This window comes from Protobothrops mucrosquamatus, unplaced genomic scaffold (genome assembly GCF_001527695.2).
Source record: "Protobothrops mucrosquamatus isolate PMUCROS unplaced genomic scaffold, P.Mucros_1.0 scaffold115, whole genome shotgun sequence".
NCBI lineage: Eukaryota > Metazoa > Chordata > Lepidosauria > Squamata > Viperidae > Protobothrops > Protobothrops mucrosquamatus.
The window spans coordinates 283,417-294,665 of NW_015386487.1; the positions used below are offsets into that span (position 1 = coordinate 283,417).

An 11,249-nucleotide genomic window follows, 5' to 3' on the forward strand; every position below is an offset into this window, starting at 1 on the left:
CAGGAAAAAAGAAAAAGGAAGGAAAAAAAAAAGAAAGCCACTGGGTTTACTCTAGTTTCCTCTCTCCGTTCCCCCAGATAAAAGTCTCCCCTCCTCACCGAATCTGGTCCAAGACCCATTTCCTTTGCTGTTGAACATACAGAAGACAATAATTCAGCTTCCAAAGCCACAGACAGAAGCATATTAAGGGCAGGGTGTGTGTGCTTTTTTTCTTTCTTCTTTTTTTTCTAAACCGATCACAAGGCAGATTTTTAAATTGAAGATCCATGTCAATGTCTTATTTCCTTTTTTAAACCACAAAGCAACACTCTCTGCAGGATTATTTGAGCCTCCAACGCTTCGTTTTCTGGGTTAAGGCTCCCCCCACATCACCAACATGGCCGTTATCGCTATTACGGATGGGGCTCATGTGGCTTTGGTACAGGTATTTTCATGCAGATTTTTCTTATTTTTATCAGTGATCTGCCCAGAGGTGTAAAATTTTAATAAATAGAGAAATAAAGTTTCCGAAACTAATTCATGAAGAGGAAAATAAGCACAATTTGAATTCTGCACTGTGGGTTTCACCACCAAGCTATATCGCCCCATCATGTTCATTACTCTCATGGGCTGCTTTAAAGGGAACATTGTCAAACATATGGAAAGCGGACAGGACAAAAGTATACTAGAGCAGGGGTGTCCAAACCTGCCACTTTAAGACTTGTGGACTTCAACTCCCAGAATTCTCCAGCCAGCCATGAATTCTGGGAGTTGAAGTCCACAAGTCTTAAAGTGGCCAAGTTTGGAGATCCCTATACTAGAGGAACACACACAAACATACAAAGAGACAGACAGACACAGAGAGAGAGAGAGAGACAGAGAAAGAGAGCGCTTCAGAGAAGACTGAAGACATCTGTCCATCCATAAGGCATCCTGGACCTCTCTCCCCTCTGAGCAGACTTTATCCAGAACATCCTCTCGCGAAGCTCCGTCAAAACAAACCAGGAGTCATCCATTTCCCAAAGGACTCAGCCATGGATTCAGTACCTCTATAAGATTTGAAGCCTCCATGGAAGAACCAAAGGCCACAGCAGAACATCTGTGTTGCCTACTGAAGCCTTGGTTCAACTTTCAGCATCCCCAGGCTAAAGTAGCATTTCTCAACCGTGGCAACTTGGAAGGCGGGTGGACTTCAGCTTCCAGAATCCCCCAAGCTAGCAACTGTCTTCAACCTGCCAAGGCCGAGAATCATTGGTCTAAGGGATCAGAGAGCCAGATGTGATCTCACTGAAGGTCCCTTTGGATAGCACATCTGGGGACATCTGCACCTGCCCCATGGCAGGATTGTATGGTCCCTGTGACCTGGAGCAAGAATCACAAAGGATGTATCAGGAGTTCCAGTGCTTGGCCGAGACTGTGGTTCCGTAGAAGACTATGGCGGTTAACAAGGATACTGCAAACTAGCTTGGATCCCTGGTTGTTGGTTCCTTGGGCTGCGGATGAAATGAAGCAGAGCATCCTTACTTCTGGACCACTGATGGTTGAAGCTTCTGCTTCACCCCAGCCCTTGCTGATCTGAATGGACTCCTAGGTGGGTCTAAAACAGAGGAGCCTAAACCTCCTCACCAAGAGCAAGTAGTTTTCCTGTGTGTGTGTGCTTGTGTGTAGAAGGACTTGCACCATACACCATCAAGATATTGATCCAACCTCTGCCCAACTTACACACAAACAAGAGTGTAACACTAAAAACACTTCCTCCCTCTTGCACACTGATCCTCCCTAAAGGAGACTTTTAAATCCAAAAATCCAGCCAGCTCCCCAAAGTGCCACACTGCACTGGAAGAGCCATCAGAGGGTCACACTGACCACCCACCCCCTAAAAAGGGAGGGAGAAAAAGCACGGAAGGAACAAAATCTTGATCTCTCCCTCTCTGACACCCTCCCATCATTTGAGGCCCCAAACTCCACCTCTGCCCCCCAAAGTGCAAGAGGGAAGCGAAGTTATTACACAATGTCCACTTCCCTGCTCCTGCCCCAGAAAACCAAGTTTTCTCTGACCGTGCAAGCTGGGAGGGAGAGCGTGACACCCCTTATCCAAAATTCAACAGCCTGTGTTCCATTTCAGAAGGCACGCAGTGTACTGTACGGCCTATAAAACTCCCCAACAGCCTCCAGACACTCTGCAATCGTCCTCCATCAAAACACTTTGCCTTGCATACAAAAATAAAATACAGTGCTGAATGGAATACACAATCAGCCCATTACAGTACGGAGAGCGGCTCCTTAGCAACGCGGGGGCTTTACAGCGGAGATGCTCGACAGGAAGCAGAAATCTGTCGAGCCTGTTGGCAAATGATAAACATTAGCAAGGTTTTTTTTTTGTGGGCTTGGGTTTAGGGCTTTTGGAGGGAGGGCACAACAACCGAAGCCATGTAAAAGTAGTAAATTGTCTGCATTTACCCACACACCCTGCATTTCTGGGTGGTGTCCATAAAAACAGCATCCAGGCTGGATGGAGACTGGGGACAAATCAACTCCCCATCACAAACTGCTCTGATTTCTGATCCTGAAACCATATTTTCTATTATCCTGGTCTCTGCTAAACTCTTGGAAGTTCTTGCTCCCCTGCAGAGGACTAGCATCTTAAAAAACAAAAGTTTGCTGAACGGTTAGTCACCCTGGACACTGAACAGCAGCAAACAGCCTGAAACAAGAAGCAGCCAGGGCTGTTTTGCTTTTCAAAGGGTGTTGCAGAAGGGAGCCCTGAAGAAGAGAAAAATGGGGGAAAAAGAGGGCTTCAGGAAGACTGAATGCGGAGAAGGAAAAAAACTGGGTCCTCAGGTAAAAGCTGGGGGGGAGGGGGGGGCAGAACAGGCTGGCCCTGGCACACCAGTGGCAGCAGCTCAGGACCCCTGCCAAAACAGGAGCTGAAAGCAAAAAACGAATTATTTGAATCAGCTTAAACTCTCGAGGCTGAAAATAAATAAATTAAAAGCTAGATAAAAAAAGGTGTGCGCAGGAGGAGGAAGGGAAAGAAATGTATTTTTCATCAGCAAGTGTATAATTTATAAACAGCATTAAACAGTTTGTGTTTTCTCTCTCTCTTCCCCCCCCTACTCCCCCCCTCCAGCCCCGCCGCCCTCCTTCCTCTCTTGTGTATCGGGGTTGGCCTCCACTCAAGCCTGCATTAATTTCTGCTGCGGGTACAGTGTGTTCTTGGCTGCGCATCTGCCAACGATCATAAACTCGCTGGAATGTTGGCAGAACATCCAGCCCTGCCGGCAAGCCGATGACATCACTTGGGGAATAAATTCGGGCACCCGGCCAAAACCCGAGGAGGCTGCGGGCGCCCGGCCAGGGAAGAGCAGCAGCAGAGCCACCCCAGGCAGCCGTGGGAAGGGGCGGCCGCTGCCCCCTGAAGAGGGGCAAAGGCGGGTGGCTGGCCGGCAGGAGGGCACCCAAAGAGGGCAAGGGGCGCAGGGGCCCTTCGCTCTGGGAGGAAGGCTGGCTGGGCGGGCAGACAGCCTGAGCGTGAACCTCGAACCCCAGAGGCATTTCAGAAGAGACGGGACCACCGTTCGTCTGAAACAGTATGGGGTTCCTGCTTGAGCAGGGGGTTGGACTAGAGGACCTCCAAGGTCCCTCCCAATTCTGTTATTCTATTACAAATGGTCCTCAATTTACAAGAGTTATTTTAGTGACCGTCTGAAGTTACAAGGGCACTGAAAAAAGTGACTTATGGCCCTTTTTCACACTTACGACCGTTGCAGCATTCCCCTGGTCACATGATCAAAATTTGGATGATTGGCAACTGGCTCATATCTATGACGGCTGCGGTGTCCCAGAGTCACGTGTTCCCGTTTTGTAACCTTTTGACAAGCACAGCCAATGGGGAAGCCGGATTCACAGAACCGCCGTGTTGCTAACTTAACAATTGCAGTGATTGACTTAATAACTGTGGCAAGAAGGCAAAACTCACTTAACACCCGTTTCAGTTAGCGACAGAAATGTGGGAATTGTGCTCGTAAGCCGAGGACCGCCTGAATTCTGCTAAACTGATCCTGCACCTCCCAGGTGGGCTTCCCGCAGGAATCGAGGGGGAAAGCAAGCTGTTGGGGGGCTGCACAGAAAGCCCAAGTGCTGAGATGTGGGTCTTCCAGGGATGCAGGGCCAAGAGAGGGGAGGGGGCAGGAGCCCCTCAAGAAGGCTGCTCAGGGGGCAAACCCCCTCGGGGAGAGCTGGCCTTGGCGGAGACGCATCTACAGCTCTTGCCCCCCTCCAGAAAGGATGGCCAGCACTTTAAGTGGTGTGGGGGGCTGGGCTCCTCTGGTTCATCCTTGAGGATCCCATAACTTCTGGGGTGGGTCCAGCCATGGCTCCATCAAGGATGCTTCTCCGTTCTTATCCTGTCAGCCGCTGGAGCTGAGGACCTGGCCCCGTTTACCTCCCCGGCCATGGAGCTTGCATTCCAGGGGGAAGGGAGGAAGGGGAAGCAGGCACGGTCTCCAGAAAAAGGGACACAGAGAAGACCACCCAGGACAGGGGGGGGATGGGGGCAGGCACTCCCCTAACCAAGAAAAGAAGGAACAAGGGCCACCTGAGTCTGAAGGGCCACCACTTCAGTAGATAAACCGCAGTCGCCTCGTGAGAGTTCACACAGCACCTCTGCTCCAGATGCCAGATCGGCTTCCTCAATGAAGTTTAGACTGCAAGTTCTGATCCTGTAGAGTTAATTTTCCTAATATGCCCCCTAGAAAGAGTGGGCTACTTTATGAATGTGGCGGGTGGGGTAGGTGCCTAAGGTCCCATTCTACCTGTCCGTTCTCCTTCACACAATCAACCATCTCCTCAACTACAGCTCCAGAGGTGGCTATTTCTGTCTTCCGTCCAAGCACGGTCACCCTCTTGCTGCACAAGGTCAGGGGCTGTTTCATGAGGCTGGTGGGGCTCAACAGGCCAGCCTGCCCTTTGAAAAGGCCCCGGTGAGCTATGGACCCCAAAGCATGGTCAGATCCCAGCCTCAACCCTCCTTGGGCCTCTTTTGTGATTTGGAGGAACAAGCAGAGATAGAAGGTTTGCGGTTGCTGGTTTTGCACCACCTTAATTTTTTCAGGGGTAACTTTGGTTTGCCTCATTCCTGTCCTAGTTTGGGGGGAAGGAACTGGAAAAAAAAAGTTTGTACTAAAATCTAAGCTGTGCACGTCACTCCAAAGATACGCTTTTCTATTTACAAGTTCTTCTAAACAATATTCTCCAGTTGTGTTTTGGTGCCTTAGTTACATGAGGGCATGCATTTTTGAGAAGACATTTCCCTGACACATACTGTTTAAAACTAAATTGACAAATTGCATTATAGTATAAAATTAAGGAAAGTGAGATGCTCAAGTTTTTAATTTGAGCATTGGCTTGAAAACATGGAATTAAAGAAAGCCACGCTGATAACACAGACTAAACAAATTTTCCACCATCCCTCTTTCCAAGCCATGCATTTTTTTGTCACACACCCAGGTTACCACATAGGTGTTTGCATGTGCATGTGCTTTCCACAGCTATAATTATTCTGCATGTACACGAAACAGTTGCTATAAACACTGCCATGAGAAAACACACCTACACAATCTTTCAATGTAAACACAACAAGAGAGCAATTTTAACGAAAAGTGGCATTTTTCCAAGGGTAGGTACCATGTTTCTCTACTTTTCAGTTGCTGCAGGGGCACACTTGAGACAGTGGGGAGTAATGCCCACCGCACTTAATCCTTCCGATCCATGGCTCCATCCAAAACTGAAATGAATATCTAGGGGAGGGATGTACCCAAAGGCACCTCTTCCCCAAGACCAGTTCTTCTTCCCCTTCTCTACTTCTCACCATCATATCTTCTCAAAGTTTGACTCTTTTCCTACATTCTTGATATTAGGAACAACCTTAGATGTGGTGAAGTCCTCCTGACATCAGGCACCAATTTTAAGATCAGGAGCAACAAATATCAACACCCAACTGTCCAGAGAAAGTGAAGACCCTGCTGTAGATGTTCCCACAACCTCTTCTTTGCATGGAAGAATGGAGGAACTTCTGCCACTGTTGTTCTTTGTCGATGAAGGATCTATGGAGGCCTTCTGCTCCACCATTCATTCCTAAGAGGAATGGGGTAAGGGGTTCTAATATATAGGAAGGAACTAAAGGGATCCATCAGGTGATCCAAAGGAGAGTGATATGATTTGTTCTTGCTGGTCATTCTGAGTGGGATGCTCACTCGTGGCCTTCAAAAGACCCAGCCAGGAGAATGTTTGAAGAAGGAAGGGAATTTGGAGTTGAGCACTGAACATCTGTCTGCAGAAGTGCAAGGGCCTGGCATACTCACCTGATTTCATTCTAGCAAACTTAAAAGTACAGGAGCCACGGGACAATCAGGATTATACTGATCTACCTTGTTATTTAAGGGCTGGCTTTATTGCTTGAAAATTAATCTTAAAGTATACCTCACACCTGAAGATTAGCTCTCTCTTAAATGCCTGCTTAGCTGATGTGCATCCAAAATTGATTGGAATTCAATTCTTTAACCTCAGGATTTTGCAAACGCTGTACGCACATTACACCCCCAACAGACCAGAGGCTCCTCCATGCGGGGAGCCTACTTCTAATTAAACAAGTCATGAATTTCTCTGCGTGGCCCCCCTCCCGCCCCGAAAAAAAGCCCTCCCAAAAAAACCCACAAGCCCATTGTGGGAGCATTAAGAGGCGGCCCTCCTCCAACCCATTCTGCCTCGGCTTATCTGGCGAGGAGGGGGCCGCACAGCTTGGGAGGAGAAGAAAGTCCAAGGTGTAGCTGGTGCTTTTGTCAACAACGTGGCTGGAATTTAACGTGGCTGTTTTCGAGCATCAGGGCGCCTCCCCCTCCCACCCAGGCAGGAAGGGAAAAAACATAATCATCTTTCATGATGACAAACTTGGCTCAGTGCTGGCTTTACATACTGTACCCTCAAAGCGGGCCGGCAGCCAGCCAGCGCTTGGCACGAGGCCAGGGCCACGGCAACAAACAGAAGCCGCGTGCGCCAAGGGAGCGGGCGGGGAGGATGGGGGACGGGGCAAGAAGGGGGAGGCAGCCGAGAAGCAAATACATTTTACACCCTGCGTGTCCCGGGCTGCCCTCCGACTAGGGAAACGATGGTTGGGAAGTTGCCAGCCCTCCTCACCCCCCCATTTCCTCCCCACACTCCCAGTGGGCCCGAGGAAGGGACACCTGCTGATAAAAACACAAATCCTGTACATGCACAATTCCCCAGAATCCACAAGGACCCAAAAGGGAGGTTTCTGGGGGACCCGGCTGCAGTTGGCATAGCTCCCCCAGGGGCAAAAGGAAATAGAGGGGGGGGGGCTTTTGAGGCATCTGTAAGGTTCATGGAAGTTTCCTGAAATTAGAGCCCCAAGAGCAAACAGGTCTCCCCAATTTTTCTGTCATGGCTGATTCGCCAAGATCAGCCCCAAATGCAGCGCTGTCCCACTGATGGTTGTTCCACGACCTGGTAAAATTTACTCTCCCAACAACAGAAGAAACAGAGGAAGAGGGCGGACGAGGGGGGGCGTCTGCTCCCCGCGTATTTGTTCCTCCTCCAAATTCAAATCAAAACCTCTCTTGGGTAAGATGTGAGCATTTTCCTATCGATTGTTAAGCTTTATGGCGATGTTTCCTCTGGAGCATTCTTCTCTCTATTTACAGAATTCTTAAATGGTCCCAGAATTAGGCTGGAAACAGAATGTCACAACTTCCATCGTTCTCTCCTCCTGCCGGGACTTTTGCCCCTCTTAGGAATGAGGAGTAAAGCCTCACAACCAGGGGGCTTTACTTGGGAGTGACAACTAAATGTTGCAGCACAGCAACCCTGTTGAGGACCCTCAATTCCATCCATCGCCTTTATATAGTCCCACCACCCCACCTCACCCCAGGGTGGTCCTCCCAGAAATTAATCTGTATGCCAGTTTGCCTGAATAGCATCAAAAAAGTTTCCAATGATGAAGATGGTAATGGTGATGTCGGGGATTAAAAACCTCAAGATTTTATCCAGATTCTTGGGCATTAAGAACACTATAGTGGCACCCCAAGAACCGAGTTTTCTATTAGTGTGGGTGCCCACAGACACTCTGTTCAGAGATGCCCCTATGAGAGAGTTGGGAACTAAATTAGCTCCTAGAGAGCCAAGTATCGTCACAAGCTTAGCATTCTAGTTCCTCTGTGTACATTTAATTAAAGGACCTGCATCATTTCAATCTAATAGTGAAATTCATTAAACAAGTGCCCAGTTCTGCCACTTTTGCTAATGAAACTTTGGTGGATGCTTGAATTTGGAGAAGAGATGCACAACATACTGTATGTTTGAAACTGCAAAATACATCAGTGCCGAAGGAAGAGTAGAAGAAGGGCCTGTCCAGGTTGGAAGCTGATGGACGAGGCCTCAAACTCACCAAGCCAGAGGGCTTCCTGACTGCCATTCAGAGCTTCCCTTGTACAACTGGGGAGCCCAGAACAACCTTTATGAACAAGAAGGTCTCACTCTGGGCCTCTCTAAACGTCCCAAGCAGGAAGGACGCCTGGTCCACCATCTCAGAAAGAACCCAGATACTCTAGTTTTTGTTCCTCTGCAGGGCAGAATCAAGAGCTCCTGATCTGAATGCCTCAGCATCCAAATAAACTGAATCCCCGGCCTGCAACTCTAGTTCTGTTTCTTGAGAAATCTCTGGACCAACGATGGCCACAAATCACATCTCCCTCCAAGACTCAAGAAACCGCAGCAGCTGAGCCCCATCGCTAAATCCCCCCACAACACAGCCAGGGATGGGATATTAAAGACATCAATCTGTTTCATGGTTGGTTTTACTCTCTTAAAAACAGCCACAGGAGTTTCTTGCCTAGATGGGTTTTTCCTCAGGAAGATCCATGACAGTCACTCCCAGGTGGCATTCACCCCACGAAAGAATCTTTTTCAGTGGAGGCAAAATATCCAGGACTAACCAGAGTTCTGGGAAGAGGGAAAAGGAGAAGGCCAGGGGCAGAGGTAACCCCCTTCTTGTACACTACTATCCAAACAAGGCATCCAGCCATTTAGCACCACGCCTCCTGGGGTCCTAAGCACACCTGTTGGGAACATACCTGCCCTGCTGGAGGACCAGGCTGAATGCCTTACAACCAAGGATTTGGGCAAGTTATAACTTCAGGACAAGACCAAACAGCATGAACTTTGGGGAAAGAGGGGAGAACACTCAAACACACATACACACAACAACAACTCTAAACTTACCTGAATGAGCCAGTAAGTGCATCCGAAGGCGGAGACTGTCAAGGAATCTTTTTCCGCACAATTCACACCCGTATGTCTTCATTGCACTGTGCAGTTTCCTGGGGGGAGGAGGGAAATGAACAAGATGAGAGAAAGTCTAGGTCCATAGCTTATGGGAAGTGGGGTCTAAGTGGGGAGAAGGCAAGGCCCTTCTTGAAAAAGTCAACCTACATTAGGGACTCTTCCCCAAATTCTATTGATGCAGAGATTCTCACCTGCTCAGAACACCACCCCCCCAAAAAAAAGATTGCCTGTTTTGCTGCAAGAACCATCATTAAAGGAGGGGCAGAATTCTTACATGGGAGGAGAAGCAGTGGCATTAATTTTACAAGAGTGGCTCATATTTTTTTAATTGATCTGACATCTTAGTGAAGATCCTGAATACCGAAGCAAGGACATACACACACCTCATTTGTGATGGGTGTGTATTCAATGGGTTGACTTATATTCTATTCCCTGCTTGTCTCCACATTGCACTTCTGGTTGCCTTGTTTCATCTGGGAAAGAACTTTTTCACATTTCCAAAACAGGGTGGAAATGACTGGTGAAAAGAAGCAACAATGTCCGTACACATGAAATGCAAACAACATGGTTGGAAGAGGCCCAAAGACACTAAAACAAGTCTTGGAGAGGTTTACTTTCCTACTTCCCACTTGGGCTGTGATTTCCCAAGGCAGAAGCAAAAGCCGTCTGATGGAGACCCCCTCAACCTCTTCTATAAAGAGTCAGCCTGCTTTTGGGGAGCTTCAAACCCATTGATCAGCTCCCCAAAACATTGAGTACACTCAACCCTTCACCAAGGATAGCAGAGTCAGCCAACCAAGAGCAATAATGGGAGCTTTATCAAGCCCCCTAAAGGTGGTCCTGGAGGGTTTGGGGCACAAGAAGGAGGAGCCACACAAACACAGACTTTTTGGTAGGGGATGGAGGGGAGTCTCCAGTCTTCCAAAGTCAGGCCTCTTCAACTGTGGCCTGTGTACTATCCATGCTTTTAACTCGGACAGGATTCAGACAACGTATGAAATGGCAAGCAAGATTTTCAGAGATTTTAACAAAACTATCGATGTTCCCACTTCTTAAAACCACCTTGCTATATTCTCAACATTTCTAAAGAAGGATTTCCCCCCCTGAGATTTATATAGCTAAAGCTCTAATCCAGCAGCACAATCTGGCACTTCTGAATTTCGTCAAAAGCAAACATTTCAAGGGTAGTTTTGAGGTTTTTCTTCCAGTGGAACATTTGAGAAACGTTGCAGCAAACACAGTTTTTGTTAAAAAGGAACAACTTTTCTCAAGACAAGTACCTACTTACACAGATTCTTAGTTTGGTTGTAAATAAGGTGCTACGTTTGGCATATTTTAGAACTTCTGAAAGACACAGTTCAGCTAGAAGCAGGGAGAGGTTGGAGAAGAGAGGGAAAAGAACAAATTTCTATATCCGTTTTATTTATTTATTGTTTTGGCTTTCCAGCCATGTTCACAGTCCAGTTGTGGGCAAAGCAAGGGTGGGTATTAGAGGTGTCTATGTGTAGAAAGATCCAGCAGCTGCTTGTGGCAGTTGCTGAAAAAACAATTCTTCAATCGCACAGTTTCAAGAAAGGGGGGGGGAACCCACTAATTATAACCTTAGAAATTACACAGGGACAGTTGCTGCTATTTGCCATCTAAATGGTCGTTCAATTTGTTTCTAGCTGAAAAGAAAAGAAGAAGCAAAACTCACTGAGATATTTTATCTAGAACAGAAAAGGAAGAACACAAAACCTTTTAAAACTTCATTTAGTAAAAGGAAGATGATGTGCCAGCCATGCCCCAAAAGAACAATTCTCTATGCCCCCTACACCCTGGATGAACAGTAGGAAAAGAGTACAATAAACTGCTTTTATTTTCGTACTATGTAAGCAGGTACCAAAGGGTTCATTCAGCTAGCTGGAATAATG

General features: G+C 47.6%; 1 protein-coding gene across 2 annotated transcripts in view; it reads right to left on the reverse strand.

Annotated features, from left to right (window-relative positions):
* ZBTB16 (zinc finger and BTB domain containing 16) overlaps positions 1–11,249 on the reverse strand; it is a 119,606-nt gene that overhangs the window by 55,543 nt on the left and 52,814 nt on the right. For both annotated transcript variants that reach the window (XM_029283509.1, XM_015812926.1), the window contains exon 2: positions 9,274–9,371. In XM_029283509.1, coding sequence (XP_029139342.1) covers positions 9,274–9,371 — 98 coding nt within the window. The remainder of the gene's footprint in view (positions 1–9,273; positions 9,372–11,249) is intronic.